A 17,548-nucleotide genomic window follows, 5' to 3' on the forward strand; every position below is an offset into this window, starting at 1 on the left:
AGAATCAACGCCGGGTGAAAGAGAAATAACACACACAGAGGGACTTTTCTCAGAGGGCTTCCAGATCCAGTTTTCAGGAGGAAATTCTAGATTTCCAATTGCAGTTGGCCAAATTAGACTTGCTAGTTGAGCCAATGTGAACTTCAGGAGCAACAGATCATGTGCCATATTCCGGAGGACTTTCAAAAGGTTGAGCGAGTTGCCTAGTTGAGGTAGTAGGCAGAGTGATTACTAGAGAAGCGACTTTTGGAGGCAAGTAGTAGCATGCCTGCACATTTCAAGTGGGAGTGCGAGTAGTAGAGAGGCCGAGCAGGAAATGGAGGAGATTCCTGTTTATTTTCCAGTTTTTTTGAGTTTCACAGATTTTGCAGCTTTGCAGAGATGGCCGTATGAGATCGCCAGAGGAGGCTGTACGAGTTAGCCAGAACGCAGATCTGGGCAACAGATCTACTTCCAGTCGCCAAAGACAGGTGGCAGAGGAAGTGTGAGTTGTCTAGTGCGAGTTGCAAAGTGAAGAAGCGTCCTAGACAAGGACCAAGCTCAAAAGGAGATAGTGGGGCACCAGATCCAGGTGGAGGAGGAGTATGTGACTCCAGTGTGCCAAATGGGTAGGGTCTAGTGTAGATGCAACAAGGATATCAATTAGATCAGTTCCAGATTGTTGCTACAGGACCATTACCCTTGCTACAGGGACCCACAATATCATCGTAGCAGGATCAATGTTAGCAAGTGCAGTCAGTCATTCAAATGACAACCGCAGATCTAGTCGTAGTCAATACACGTGAGACATTTGCAGAGCTAGATGCAGTGACATAGCCAGTGCGAATTGGATAGTTGCAGGAAGTGGGTGCAATTCCAGCCAGCAGATTCCCAGAGTAGAGCTTCCCATCCCAGTTTCCAGTACAGGAGAACAATGCGAGTTGCTAGGAGGAAGTAGAGAGATTTCCCATAGGGAGATCGAGACTCAGAGGGAGTCTAGTTTCAGAGGGAGCAACCTTATGGAAGCTAGTACTTCAGGATCTGGGTAGATCAAACTCATTATTGCAGTAATTGCAACAACAATGCGGAAGCAACAACAATATGAGTAGATCAAAGTTCACTTTGTATATAGCTATACCTCCAGGAGAGAGGTGGTGTGATATGGAGCTTTAGTCTCAGAGTTGCACAAAGATTTGTGAAGGGTCCATCGGGGTGAGCATCGAATGGTGTTTCTTCATGGATCATTACCCTTGCCATAGGAGCCCACAATATTCAATAGCAAGAGGATCAATGTCAGTTGGTATAGTCAGTTCTAGAGTGACAGTTGCAGACTAGTTGCAGTTGGATGCTAAGGGGCACAGAGCAGTGCTGGTAGCTGTGCAGGATGCACAATGTAGAATCAACATCTGCGCAAATTTCACAGTGGATAGTGCAGAGGCTAGTAGCAGTCGGAGACTCAGGAGACATTCGTAGGACAGAGACACAATTGATTCAGACAGAGTGTTTTGGATGTTTCTGAGTTACAACATAGGCAACAATAGTGAGAGGGATGTTAGTTTGGTTGCAGTGTAGATGCAAATTTGGCAACAGTACAAGTTGGACAGTGTAGTGATAATAGCAACACAGATGCAACATGGTTAAGCTATAGTCAATAGCAGATGAATCTGAGTTAGGGCAATAGTTGATGGACAGTGGTAGGCAACTACAGTTGTCAGACATCAACACCGTGTATAGAGGATGGTGTAGAGACATGGTGTTGTAGTAGTAGTGCAGCAATAGAAAACACCTTCCTCGCTAAGGGAGTGTTAATTTTTGTAGCATCAGATGGTGTTCTAGTCTTGAAACTTTGTGGAGAGGCTAAAACACAGGATTTCTCCAAAACCCAAAAATAGTTTATGAAAATTCCACTTAGAGATAGCTCAATTAAATTAAGTAACCATCATTAGAATTTTTCGTAATTCCAACTTAGGAAAACTGGTTAATTAATAGTAATTAATTGAGAAAGGTGAGAATTCTCTAGAGACTCGAACATATCGACTTGGAGATGATCTCAACCATTGATTAAGTTTTAATTGTGGCTGTTGCAGTGCCAGTTAGAGATTATAAAAGGAGGTCAATTGGTAGATGGGGAATAAACCAATGGCAGGTACTCAATGATCAAGGCAGTTTGATTTTTATTTGCAAGTGATTCAATAGAGAAATCGAGCTAGTGATTGAGCAACAGGTGGCAGAGGGGCAAGATAAAGATTTTTTGGAGGAGTCTCCAGTCCCGGAAGATTCAGAAGAGGAGGCTGAAATTATTCTTTAGGACGCTGTGCAGGGGCTTTACAGTGCCTCAAGAAAGGCAATTTGATTCAGCCAGGAAAGGGGTCGATTCAACTTCCAGTGGCCAGGAAAATGTCCAGGAGGCCGATAATCACTCCTAGAGGCAGCAACAGGTAGGATGTCTCCCCCCCACTAATGAGCTCCCTATTCACTTTAATGTTGTTTTTGTACCTTGTACCTTTTTTACATAAAGTCAACTTAAAAACATAAAGTGACTTTAATAATATAAAGTACATAGTACTAAATTACCTCATAAAGTGATTTTAAGTCACGTGACTTTAATAATGCATAAAGTCATTTGCTAAAAAAAGGTGTTCTCGTGTGTTTTCCTAGCCCAAAACCATAAGCATTAGGAAACACCTCCTTGGTATCTTTTCTCAACACTCCCTCTTACAGAGGTAGGAGTTTCGCACCACTCCAAACTTATCTCTGAAATACTCATGCTTGCCCTTGGCAATAACTTGGTGAGAGTGTTAGCAACCTGCTCCTCAGTGGATGTGTACTCAAGCTTAACTGCTCTTCTCTGAACCCAATCCTGAATGAAGTGGTACTTGATCTCTATGTGCTTTGACTGGTCATGAAACACTGGATTCCTTGTGAGTTTAATGCAACTCTAATTATCACAATATATTGTAGTCAGTCTCAACCTCTAACCAAATAAGCCACACAACAACTTGTGAAGCCAAATAGCCTCGCAACTAGCCTAACTGGTTGCAATGTACTCAACCTCTGCGAAACGCAGTGCCACTAATGTCTTTTTCCTACTGAACCACGACAAAACTACCAAATGTGAAAATTTCTACTATTGCAGCAACTGGAAATTATTCTTGTAACTATAAATTTAATTATACAATTTATTTGTTACGACAAACAACGAATAAAATCACAATTGCAATTTTGACCATAAAAACGTTGCAGAAAATAAAATGCTGGAAACTGAGAAATGCTAGCACACACAAAAATTTTGACACCGTTATTTTTGGACAAATGTCCCCGGAAAAACCCAATGCAGAAAAACTAGTGCAGCAAATGAGGGTTTTATTATTAAGTAGCAGCAGGAATTTTGAGTACAATAATTTGGATGCTTAATCTAGCAATCCAATCTGAGAAAAATACTAGCAAAAATATTTATAGAAATTTACCCTCCTCCTCAAGCAATCCCGCAACAAACTAATCCTCAAAAATTGCTCTCCAAAACCTTGCGCGGGCCTACATGCCCAACATTTGACTTTGGACATATCTTTATCTTTCTTCTTCTTCTTCTCCTTTCCCTTAGCCCCATCTGATGAGGCCCGTTTCTTGGTCTTCCCTTTGTTCTTCCTCCTGGCTGTCAAGGTTACACCCTCCTCATCTGCTATCTTCACCCGACCACTGCCAGCCTTGCGTATCTCATGCTGCACACAATCATCCTAGAATCTGTCCCAATTGGGAAGATTCTCCCTAGAGGTAACAACATCTTCAAAGACCTCCCAAGACTTAGGAAGTCCCGCCACAACTATCCTGACTAACTCTATGGGTGCCATTGCCTCGCCAATAGCAGTGAAATCATCATGTACCTGTTTGACCCTGCCAAGATAATGAACTACACTTTTAGCCTTTGTCATCTTGATGTTCTTCAATTGTTCTTTGAATACCATCTTCCTGCTCTCATTGGTACCCTAGTAGAGAGTGGTTAGAGCTGTTCACATCTGATATGCATATGTGTTTCCTCTCACCTGAGGAACCACATGATCCTTCAGATTGTCCATCAAAATCCTTTTTGCCTTTGCATTATTTTTTGTGAATTCAACAAGTTCATCTGCAGCAGTATGGGATACGACCACTTGCCGCACTATGTTCCAAACTGCTGCCTCCTTAAACACTGCCTGAATTCTGTCCTTCCAAACGGCATAGTTGGATATCCGGTCCAGTCTGTCCTCTATCCTTAAGAACATGGCCCTGACTGCTGTCCAAAATTTACAAAACCAAGGAAATGGAGAAATGAACTTTCCAGCACACCTTGTTGTCCCAAAAGTTTAGTTTGTATGAAATTTCACCTTGCTGCCCCAAAATATCAGTTTGCTGTCCAAAAATTCAATTTGTTGTCCAAACCACTGTTTGCTGTCCCAAACCACTGTCTGCTGTTCAAACTGCAATTTTCAGCCTGTACTTCTGATACCATGTTGAAATTTGATGATTAAAAAGTTACCTACAATCCCAACCCGGTTTTAATTTCACTTTATCACTCCCATTCAGTTAAATGCCCTTTCCCATAAATATACATTCAACATATAGAATTTTGGAAATGAAATTTTTAGACTAAAACACATGGAACTGTCAACACATGCTGAAAATAAATATGGACATAAACAGACCAGCAACACACATAAAAATACACGCAGATTTTGGTCAACTTAAACCTAGGCAAAACCCCTTCAATCTTCTCCGGGGAAAACCTGTTAGAGAGCTCTTCAAATTTATTTATCTTTCAAGTTCAGGAAAAATACATTTGCAGACAAAACAAAACATCATAATACAACTTATCTCTTCAGTCCAAAACTCTTTGAAAACCGTGCCCACTTTGACTCTATTTCCATGCCCACTTGACGCTGAAAATATGTACTGTATGGATATAGACTGTACTGTACGGATTCCATATGGACTGTATAGATTTCCATACCACTTTATGGACTGTACGATTTTTTCATTTTTTGTCAAAAACTTCTCTCAAACGGCGTGCAGCTCACAGCGTTAAATGATGTTTGTACTGTAGCTTCTGCTGTCTTCTATGCCTTGATTTCTGTGCCTTTAGCATTAGACATGGGCCACTATATGCTTTAATGGTTATTGTCCCAAATTCTAATCTTCAAAAAGTCGTAGCCTCCGGAAAAAATAATGAGAAAAACACTTTATGCTGTGCTCCAAATTCTTCTCAGCTGAAAACCCTCTTAGGTGATGAAAAATAGTAGCAATAGCGAAGAACAATTTAAAGAGTGTATTTTTCCCTTTATCTTCCTCTAGTCTGAGTCATTGAGTTTGACCAAAGGTTCTTTAGTCCTGCATGGTCTGTTTGAAACTTTGATGTACTCACTGCGTCCGACGAAACTTCAGGAGTACTCATAAATTGAGTTTATGCATATCCAGGCTAACGAGTGAAAGATTGTCAATAATGAAGTGACTAGAAAGCCTGCCAAGGTGCTAATAAATTACAATAGGTTCTCTGATTACATGTCCTTTAGCACTGCTAGCCGGCATCACTTGTTACCTAAACAGTCTGATAGATGTTATGGCACCAAAAAGACATTGCAATTAAAGTTGTGGTGAGGCTACTTATCTTGATGGTACAAATTGTTGATGCTGAAATCTGAATTAAATTTGAAATCTGCCACAATTCTGTCACTAGAAACAGATTCACTTATACCAGAAACAGATCAGATTTTAGGAGATGGATCTGATCCAGAAAACACAAAAAATCCAAGAATCTAATATAGCTCCATGATTCCTCAGTTGCAAGAAGATTCCAGGGTGGGTGTGGGATGTGCTAAAGTGAATCTGGTAACAGAGTGTCATGCCTTTTGGAAGACACGGGAAAATCCTCGGTGGCACAGTGAATAAAGCATCTGCAATTTGTCTTTCTTTTGGTCTTCATACAGTGGGAAAGATAAGATGCTACTATTTTGTATTGCTTTTCTGCTTCTTAATTTCTTCTTTTAAATTGAAACTTATTAATTCTATTGCATTATATGCCATCCTTTCTTTCTTTAATTATCCCTAGGATGAGAAAGAAAAGGCAAGGTTGTAGGATATGCCAAATTTAAAGATTCATTTTGTGTGTTAAGTTCTGTTGCCATAATGCTAAATTTTAAAGAAATGCTTATGATTTGAACTGTCCTCCTTTTCTATTATTTTTTCGGAAAAAATACCTATATTTACAAAAAACTTCTTTCCTTTCTAACATGCTTAATTCTTTCTTTAATTGCTTGCTATTATTTTTCCATGTACAAATTGAAACTTGAGATTTTATTTTGCAGCGAGCTGCGATTGATGATAAGATAATAATAAAAGAAGCAAAGGAAGAATTTGAGGTTTGACTCTCTTTCTCTCTCTCCTCCTATACCATACCCCAAAGTTTCAATAAACCAAAAGAGCTATAACAGATATGAGTATGTGCCTTTCTCTAGAGCTAGTTGTTCAGCACGTAAACTATCATGGTAGAGCAGATAGTTTCTAGCTTTTTATAACTTCTATTTTTCTTATTAACATTCCTTTTTTTTAATATCAGTGTTAATTTTTTGAAATTGCTACAGGCTGACTTGAAGGCACGTCGTGAAGCTGCACAGTGGAGACGTATACGAGGTCTAACTCTTGCATAGCATTTAATTAAGAAGCCATAAAATTCCTAGTTATAAAACGTCTTGGAACGTGAAAGCACAGAAATTAAGGGATGTGTATTAGAAAGTGCAACTTTTGTTAACCAATATACTACCTGTCAATACGATTAAGAGAATTGCTAAAGTCTATGCTTGTCCAAAGTATAGGATCGAAAGATTGTAGGAAATACAGACAGAACAGTTAAGCAAGTTTTATCTTGGCCCTAACGTATTGGGCCAATATTCTCTCTCCTTGCCTTTTTGTAGTTTCTTATGGATTAGTACCTGTTTTGATTGTTGCACATTGGTGAGGTCTTGCATGACATTCTTTATTATGTAGAGTTCACCAGTATTAGATGTTTGTTATAGTGTCTCTTCTTAACAAGGGAAAATTAGTAGGAGTAACTTGATCACCATAACTGCTATAATCCAAAACGAATCCTTGCTATTGCATTGTTCAATGGTCACTGAAGTACATATATTATTATTAATTTGATCAAGCTGCAGGTGTGCATATGTTTATTGCATCCCAGGATCTTCCTAGTGCGAAAGTGAGCATCACAAAAATCAACAATGTATAGGTGCACAATAATAGGTTACACAGTCGTGGTTATAAGCAAAGACCTGCAATCCTTCACACAATAGCAGGTTGCACAGTAATAGGTTACACTGTCCTGCTCATAAGCAAAGATCAGCAATCCTGTATGCAACAACAGGTTGCACAGTTTTGTGCAGTATTAGGATGCTAAAGTAAAGACTGGAAACCAACTTTGTACTGATTTGAACTCCCGTCACACATTGTCAACAATTAGTGCTTTTGGTGCAAGAGAAGATGCACAATTCACGATGGTGGAATATGGAAGCCTATGTGCTCAATCAGTTGAAAGGGCCTTAGCAATAAAGCTAACTAAGAAAATGGACTTAAATCCTTTTTATGAAGTTCTAGGGAATCTTCCACTTACTTTGAGATGGAGCACTTGCTATTCCAAGTTGAAGTATTATTGTGGATATATTTTTCTTTTTTGAAATAAAACACATTATTCAGTACAAGGCTGTTGGGATAGGGGAGCAAGAGAGAAAAACACAATTTTCAAGAGATTCCTGGATGGGTGTTTTTTATATAATACATATTTTAATATATTTTGATGCATATTTATTAAAAGAAAACATGTAGAATGTCAAATAAACTGCAGAAAACATGAAAACATAGATTTAATTATTGGATTAGTGATGATCATTAAAGCATCAACCATTTAGTACACATATGACATCAATCATCTAGTAGTTATAACTTTGTCCTCAAATTGATCAATCATCAACTAGTTAACTCCCCGATTTGCTCCTTTGCAAATTGGAGGGCTAATGGCCAGCATACCTCATCATGCGGTGTTCAGAGTATGATTCCAGAGACAGTTCGCATGACTTAGAGGTTGCTTCACCCAGAGTTTAGATGTAGGATTGGTTCAGTGATGTGATCCTGATTCTGAGACAGATATTGCACAAGCTTTTAATCAGTTTTGGAGAGGATTTCCTATTTTTGGCAGTATTCCTATATTTTATGAGACAGTTTGGAGTCACACATGGCAGTATTGATTATATCCTTAGAGTCCTCATGAACTCGGGATTCCATTGATCTTCTTCTAGATTACATGCATGATACTCTTTTTGGCAGCTTCAGTTTTGAGACTTGCATGTCAGGGGTGATTGTATCTTTGAGATCCTTGCGAGCTCATGATTCCAATGAGCTATTTTTGGGTGACACGTGAGACATTGCTAATTTTTAGTAGGGGCTGGCTTGCCATTCTTGATCCCATATTCAGACTCATTGAAAATTGAGTTTGATGATTATAGTTTCATGGTCATGTGAGAATTTTCTATTTTTAGCACTGTTGCATGAAACTTCTAGGAACTTGGTGTTTCGAGCTTGTTACCCACCATTTTGTGGGTGATATCCCTAGGAGAATTTTTTTCTCCAAGATGGTCCTCAGTCGGCATCCAGCAGCCCCTTGCAACCACCAACTAGCTCGTTGTGCCATTTCTCCGCCACTTAAGCCATCCATGTGGTCCCTCACCCCTCTGTCATGATCGTATGTTTGAAGGTGGGCTTCCAAAACCTAAAGGTATGCTTTGTCATTTGGTAATTAAGTATTCTAGTTTGCTTATCATGGACACTTTTGGGCATGGATTAATCGGGGGATTCGGCGGAAAGAGTGGGCGACATCTATGCTCTTGCCCCCAGACCTCTTTTGGATGTTAACCTTGGACCCTAGTCTCATGGGATCTCTGTTATTGACCCTTGGGCTTTAGGGATGGTACTACATGGGAAACCCTGATTTTGGTTGCATGGTCTCGCTCCCTCATCCATATATATTACTCCCTTTCCACTCATTATAATGCCATTCATCATTTCTCCCACCTGGGTCCACGTTCCTCTACTAGGTGCACATAGGGTTAGCCTTCCCCTTCCCCTTGCCCTTGCCTTGGGTCGGGCCTGGAATGTTGCCCTGGAGGTTGATGCAGCTGAAAATAAAAATAAAATCATAATTGGCCACATTCAACAGGAAAATGTATAACAAAATGCAAAAGATGGCCAAGACAAACACATTTAGCACGTGGGCAAAAGGCAATACATGAGCTCTACCCCATCATCATGGCCATCACCCTGGTTCCTACATGCCCTAGATGAGGTTCCTTTATCATTCAGGAATCCATGATTGTCCCAACCCCTAGTGGGGAATGAGCCGCTCGACCTTAAAGGGGGTATCCACAAGTATATCTCACACATCATACTCTTATCCCCGGTGCTCCAAGCAGTGAATTAAAGAAAAAACATAAAAGGCAAAAGGCATATAAAAAAGGGTGGAAACATCAAGGCCGTGGCACCTCATGTACCATGATTGCTCCATTCTATACATTATATACCCAAGTGTGGGCTTGCATTTTATTAGCTACCCTTGTACCCAACATGTGGTCTAGGGTTGCCCCTTTTCACCCCCTACTCCATTCATCTCTTTATCACATGCCACCACCCTTTAAAGGATATACCTTGGACATACTGTCCCCTTTAGAAGTAGAAACCACCTAATAGAATACTTGGTTAACCCCATTTGGAGCTTGGAGACATTAGCACATGCCAAAGCCCACTATGGAAGGGCATGCCATTATGAAGTGCCCACCTGTTGTCCATGGTTTGTAAGTTCTTTTACTCGATTTCCTTGATGACTTGTTGTACTAGAAGGCTAGGGGATGCATTGGATCTTATGCAGGATTGCAGGTGGTTTCCATTTTGGATTTGTAGGGTGTGTGTTGAGAGCCATGGGCCTCTACAACAGTAGAAAACACTCCATGGATATCCAAAGATGTTCAAAGATTGCTCGTGATTCACCTATTGGACGAGGAAGATGCACCGGTTCACCTTTGCCCAGCTAGCGCCACAGTTGTACCATGCACTTGGCAGATGACCTAGGACTTGCATGTTGATGTGGCATCGCTTACACCATCATTTGAGCCCTTATAGATGGTCTACAAGCATCTTCGATTTACTTGGAGACCCATGAGGTCGCTTGTGTGTCCTCACACCCATTGGGAGTACCACATGTTTATTATGTGGAGAACAAGGGGCCAACCCCGTGTCCCTTACTTTTGGAAGTCAAATTCATAATTTTGGCACTTGCGGACTACATCAGGCCTCTTAGAGAGCCCAACGACCTGCATTATCGATTATTCGATCTCTTGGGAGGCTTGTTATTTTGTTTATGAGCTAGTTTGGTGGGCTTGTCACCAAAAGATAGTTATTTGCACATTATTTTTAGTTGATGCGCTAATGTAGGCCCAAATTAGGTAATTCAAATTCCCAATGAGTGTATAAATAGGAAATACATGAATTCATTTTGTATCATCACTTGGATTGGATCATTCTCTCTCTTGAGAATTTCACATTTCTTTCTTGGAGGATGAATTGGAGCGTGGATGAATTTTGATGTTTGGATTGGATTTTCTTATCTTGGAGCTTCTTTATTGGCAAATGAGTTTATGGTTGGATATGTTCTCTTACATGTAAGTACACACATTTAATGATATTCTTGTTTTACTTTGTCATATGCATTCGAATGGGATTTTCGCTATACTATGGCTAATTGTTGCATTGCATAATTGCAAAATTGTGGGATTATTGTTTCTATATAACATCTCTCAATGTATGGGCCATGTATGTTGAATTGAATCTCCTAGGGATAATTCTACAATTGAATTTATTTTGATAAGCCATCTCTTTTTACAAAGCGAAGTATAAAGCTTTAAGGTCACTTCTTCGTGCCCTAAAGACTAAGCGAAGTAGTCCTTGAGGCCTCCTTGACCAAGAAACAACGTCCTTTCTCATCATTCTCCTAAACTCCATTATCCCCAAGGGATTAAGCATTGGTCTACCAATAGGTGGTCACTCAAAGAACCCTTTTTTTTCACCTTATCCTCTTCTTTCTAGGTCTAGCCACGCTAGGCCACCTAGGGCATCACTTTCCCGAGAAAGTAGCCATAGAAAAAGTTCGATCTCCTAGCCTCTACTGCATTGTTTTGTCCTCAAGGTCTCCTCCAAATTTGAAGAAATTCCGACGGTGGGATTGTGAGATATCCAAACCCTAGCTTTGAGATCAAACTTTGCCTTGGTGTTCCCTAGGCGAGTACCTCATAGGATCAATTTGATACCTCTAAGTGAAAACTCTTGTTTCGATCCTTTCCCATTCTTTGTCTGGGTTAAGATCATCATTGGTTGCTAAATTGCCTCCCCTTAACCTAGGCTGGCTCCACTTGGTCCCATACCTTTGAAAAGTAAATTCTTCAAGAACCACTTGGGAAGCCAAGTTCAATAAGGATTTTAGGGATTGGTAAACTCATTTGCAAGGCACACTCCTTAAACCTAGCCCTTAAATCCTCCCCTCCTCCTAGAAAGATTTGCACCTTGCTTGAAGAGCAAGCAAGCCCTATTCTTAACCTCCTTATAGGAAAAAGATCATTAAGGCCACTTCACATCCATTTGTTGATTCATCCTTCAGAAAGTAACTTTCCATATATGGGGTCTCCTCCCATCAGTGAAAGTTCGTAAAGAGTAGGGAGTCTTAGCTGAGGTGGCAGTGGGCTAATTCTCCATTGTTGCCCTTGATTTGGAAATTCTCCATTTAGGAGTCCCTTTTAGCCCCCTTGCTAGTTTGAGTGGTAAAAGGGCCACACCTGTACTCGAAACTCCGAAACTCGACCATCATGTAATCATCTATGAGAGTTAATATAGACTTGGTTTTCCTTCTAATTTACCATATATGTGTCTTATTCCATTTTCTCTTGCAAGATAATCTGTTATTAACTTACATACACACACACACACACATATATTACGTTTCAGAAACTCTGAAATATTTCGGTGTTTCGTGCAACTTAGATTTTTAGCAGTGCCTAATTTTAGGCATGCTATATTTAGCAAGGTTCCCCTGGCTGTTCTGAATATTTTCTATTTTTTAGTGGAACTCATATTTTTTGGCATTTCTAGTTATAGTAGGGTGACATGTGGCATTCTCAGCAAGGGCATGTGGCAATTTCTAATGGTGACTAATGGCAACATTAAGGCACATGCATGTGGATTAGTGTGCAAAGATAAGATTGGGAGTCTCTTAGAGTTAATTGTAGTGCTTCCTTGAGTTGATTGAAGACCACTGGGATGCATGCATTGATTTAGGAGTGAGTTGGAACCTTCATGGAGTTAACTAGATGCACACATGCATGGGGGAGTTAATTAGGTAGTTAGATCGAGTTAAGTAGAGGCATGCATCAATTAACTAGGATGCTTTGTTAGTTGACTAGAGAAAGGACACTTCACATCAGTTTGTCATCATTTAGACTTGAGTATCTAGATTCTACACTTAGCCCATGCACATGGCTACATCATCCTAGTTCAATACCTATTAACTAAAGCACATGGAAAGGACACGAAGAGATCTAAAACACGTCATTATTCTTTTTCACTTCAACTCTAGCAAGTTAATACTTCACTTCTCTCTATTATCAATTCATTTGTCATGTCCCCATTTTTATTCTTCATAGTACAACCAGGGTGGATTTCCAAGGTAGGAGATGGCGAGGTCAGTGGAGGAGGTTTATGTCAGCAAGGGTCCCGATGGAGCTTTGAGGAGTTTTTATGGGATTTGATGGCATTCGCTTGGCATATTCCATTATTCGCACAATTTTCCTTTCGTTCTGTCGCATTCTGACAAATTTCAGAAATCAACATTATTATTGGGCATGACTTAATTAATTATGCTCGAGGTGGCATTCCGAGGAGATTAATTGATGGAACACCTCAGTGTAATAGCTCATTCGAACCAGAACGAGAATATCTATAGGATGGGATGCTAAGAAGAGACTTCCAGTGGCTGAAGCGAGTATGGTGGGCGATTTGCCATTTTCCTTAGTTAAAAATGACTTTAATTAGTCATTTAATTAAGGAAAAATAATTAATTGGAGAAAAAGAGCCAAAAGTGACTTAAGTGAAATAAAATAAAATTAAAGGTCACTTAAGATAAAGTCAATGGAGGAGCTTCTAGAATAATAATAAAATAATAAAATAAGATGCTTCTAGAGGCTTGGAGATCTATCCATCAGATCTATAAAAGGGGAGGAGGAGATCATTTGGAGACATCATGGTTTTGACATTGTTTCTTGTATGTGAGGTTGAGAACTTAGTTCTCTAGTCCAGCAGTAGCCCCAGGACGGAAACCCTCGGGTGATTTAGAGAGATTCGGTGAGCACCCATCTCCCCTTGGTGGGTTCATTCAGAATCCACAGGTGTAGTGATTGTTTTTCTGTTTTAGCTTGGAGACCGGAGGGTCATTCCCAACTATTGTATTGGCATATATCTATATATAATAAAGCTGGATTTTGGTTGCTGCATTTGTCATTGTTCCTCATGTTGTGATTTTTAATGAGATTTTATGCAACTTGTGGGTTTATGGTTTCAGTCAAATTTCTGGTGTTTGGGTTTCCATGACAATGTCCTGTTAAGTGCTAGATAATTTGATTTGAAGGGTTTGTTCCAAATTTTTTGCATTTGGGACACTACAATGGTATCAGAGCTTCGAGCTTGGCTCAACCTACTGGTTTACAGTTTTTAGTTGCCGCTATTATGGTTCAAGGGTTTCAAGTTTATTTGTAGAATGGGTTTTGAGCTAAGTTTGTGGAGTTAATTTGAAAGGGATGAAGCTAATATTAATTTTCCAGCATAGTCATTAATTTGTTGCAGAAGATATATCCTTACCGAGAAAGATAGATCGCTGCTTGAGACTTTTGTGTTGATTGAGATATCAAATCGTCGCATTATTAGTAAGTAATCAACAAATTCTCTTCGTGGAAATGTTGCGTGCATAAACATCTGTGCGACAAAATTGATCAAGTCGTTTGAATCGTTTAGTGAAGCCGTGAATGATTCTCATTAAAGGACATGTTCAAGATTATGTGAAGGAGCATGATCGGGTCACATTGTGGAGCTATATTCGGTGAAGCCAGAGCCAGAGCATTAGCAGAAGTTTACAATTGGTGAGAACATAGAGGTGTGCATGGCGAAAAGAAAGCATTGAGTGCAACTCGAAAATTCATGGGTGCTTGCAATGTGGAAAGAAGCTGTAAATTTTGTTGTCGACACCACTAGCATATATGAGAACGTAGCACGTAAAGGTTTCAGCTGATCCATGGAACAACGCTGACAGACTCGCCTGCTAAGTAAAGCATCTAGACACCCGTTTGAATTTAATTGACTTTGTTCGGTGAATTTGTGGGCTCTAAGATGATCGAAAATTTATTTCGATGGCAGTTGACGACCATCCTTGCGCAGGTCTTGTGCAAATTTGATGGTGTTTCAATCTAAGTTGCACTAAAATGGATATGGTAACGGATACAGATACGGGGTTTGAAACAGATACGTCAAATTTTCAAAAAATCTGGATACGATTTTGCAGGAAACGACACAATATATATATATATATATATATATATATATATATATATATATATATATATATATTTTAAAAATAAAAAATTCATATTACCATTCATATTTTAGAATCTAGATTAGATATAAAGACTAAAAATAGCAAATACATAATCAATTATCATCTATGATCTATCATGATTCATCATCATCAATTCAACATATGCCATAAACATTGCGATCGTCATTAACGATTATTATAACATTCATGATTCAAGCTTCAACATATCATCAAGTTTTTGTTTCAAATTTCAAACGTCAAGTTATCAATATGACAAGTTACACGGACACCATCATTACCAAAATTAATAATGCATACTAATTACTACATAGTACAAAGTACAAAATGAACTATGGCTGGTAGTCTACTATCATTATTCATAATTCATATGGTTGTTGAAAAGTTTAAAAGTTAAAACACCATCATAAATTACATTTACATATCACCAAATATGTCTTCATTGATGCTACTATAAGGTTCCACATCCTCTCTAGAAGTGGGGCTGAGGAACATTGTTGCCATGTCCACTTGAAGATCCACCTATTGGTGACTCCGCATCAAACGAATTCATATGAGACATGGCATTCAATGTTATATCCAAGTTAGACAACTTTGGTTCCATGTCCCATAATTTGGTGGGCCCAAATTTGTATTCATTTCTCTTGTGTGACAGAGGACGAAGGTTTGAATGAACATACACTAGTTCCTCAGCCTTCTTAGATCCCAATCTATTTCGCCTTATTGAATGGATGAAGCCGTATGTACTCCAGTTCCTTTCTGCTGAAGAGGAACTAGCAACCTGTGAGAAGATCTTGATGGCCAATTTTTGGATATGTGGAAGTGCCCCACCATAGAAGTTCCACCACTCAATTGGACTTAATCTGTTCTTGTCCCGCATACACTCAATATCACAACCCCAACCCTTTGATCCCACAAAATGAGAAAAATGTGCACGAATCCGAAGCCCAATTTCGGGATCTACAAAAAGCTTTCTAAAAGCATTTTTAAATCCTTCTGTGACTTCTGGGTCTTTGTTTGGTGCGGTTCTTTCTGGATCACGTAGCAACTCTGCAGTGTAATATTTTGGATTCACTGCATAGGCTAAAAGGTGTAATGGGGTGGTCATCTTGTTCCACCTTTTGGTCAATATATCTTTTACTTCTTTGTAAAAGAATTCATCCGGGTCATTCTCCTTAGCATTTATAACCAACATTATCTTCTCTATCATGGAATCAATGCCCTCATACACCTCTCCCAAATTAGGCATATCCGTGTCAAACATACGGAGCAAATCCACAATTGGCTTAGTAATGCCAAGAGGTACTCCACCCTATCCCACCATTCATCATCAACAACCAATTATTTCATTTCTTGTGCTCTATCAGATTGGGATTGCCTCCATTGATTCTAAAGAGCACTGCATACCATTGATTGTAATGTATCTTTCACCTGCATAAGCCTTGTTAAGACTATGATGTGAGAAGCAAATCGAGTCTCGGCAACCTACAGGTGTCAAATAGCCAATGTTTCAAATTTCAACAAATTATAAACCATAATTTGATTGAATAACTATTATGATTCACGAATCATGACATTTGAGAATCCAATTTAGATATTTGAATTTAGAGTGAGAAATTAGAATTTATGAAATATTTAATAAACTTTAAAGTATAGGTACCTTAAGGAGCTCCAACTTAACAAATTCCCTGTAGATGCCTTGGGACATGTGGTGGTTTGTGACAAAGGCTTGAATTTCTTTTGCCTCTTCAAAAATAACTTGAATCCACTCAATTTTCTTCCCCATCTTGCTCAACATGAGGTTCAATGAATATACAACACAAGGGGTCCAAAAGATGTGTTGATATTTGCCTTCAATAATTAGGTTTGCTACTCTACAGACCGTTGCATTGTCAGTTATTACCTGGACAATATTTTCAGGCCCCACCAATTCAATTGCTTTAATCAAAATTGAGAATCTTTCATCTGCCCCTCACAATCCACTGCCTTCAAAAACATTGCCCCATGTGGGCTGTGAGCAATCACATTGATCAAAGGCCTATTTCTTTGATCTTTCTATCCATCAGAAATGATGAACACCCCTGAAATGAGCCATGAATCATGAATGGGGCCTAATTTAGCCTCCAAATCTAACTTTTGAGAACTCAACAATGTGGTGCATACGTTCTCATATCTAGGGCTCTTGTACCCTCTTGGGGCTTCATTCACTGTTTTTACCATCTTTGCCCAGTAAGGAGATTGCACAAGGTTAAAGGGAAGACCATTTGCATAAATGCATTGAGCTACCGCTGCATCTGCTATCTCTCGAGCATCATTATTAAAACTCTTTTCAAGCGGTCCCAAATTTGACCGCTTTGAACCAACAATTCCATGAGAATGAAGTGGAGGCTTTGATGAAGATGCTCCCAACCTTGTTGGGTTTTTTAAATGGGAGGCAGGATTTGCCTCATTTTCTTTAGCATTTGCCTCGCCTTGTTCTCTCTGATATTTTGCAATTTTTGTCTTAAACTATTTCCATCTGTCCCATTCTCTTTAGGTGGGCCACTGCGTATACTCTTTTTTACACTCACTGCAAAGCCATGCCAATGATCCACCTCCTTGGATCTTCCCAATAGGAGTTACATATTTCCAAAGTGGTGACTTTGGATCAACTTTAGGGGTTGATTCAATTTCCTGTGCCACTTCCTCTGCCTCATGAATGGCTGAACATGAAGTTGCCATGAATGATGATGATGATGAGGTAAATGAAACTGAAAAAGAAAATTGACAAATATCATATATGTATTTCAAAAAAAACAAGTTACAATTTACAAACTTAAATTTAGAAATAAAGGAAGATCCAAGAAGGTC

General features: G+C 39.3%; 1 protein-coding gene across 1 annotated transcript in view; it reads left to right on the forward strand.

The window, feature by feature from the left end:
• LOC149233671 (uncharacterized) overlaps positions 1-17,548 on the forward strand; it is a 271,897-nt gene that overhangs the window by 207,159 nt on the left and 47,190 nt on the right. The window contains exons 9-10 of the mRNA XM_089382256.1: positions 6,315-6,368; positions 6,591-6,639. Of these exons, the coding sequence (XP_089238382.1) occupies positions 6,315-6,368; positions 6,591-6,639 (103 nt within the window). The remainder of the gene's footprint in view (positions 1-6,314; positions 6,369-6,590; positions 6,640-17,548) is intronic.

This window comes from Pinus tabuliformis, chromosome J (genome assembly GCF_031772625.1).
Source record: "Pinus tabuliformis cultivar Carrire ecotype Pingquan chromosome J, CPIR1, whole genome shotgun sequence".
NCBI lineage: Eukaryota > Viridiplantae > Streptophyta > Pinopsida > Pinales > Pinaceae > Pinus > Pinus tabuliformis.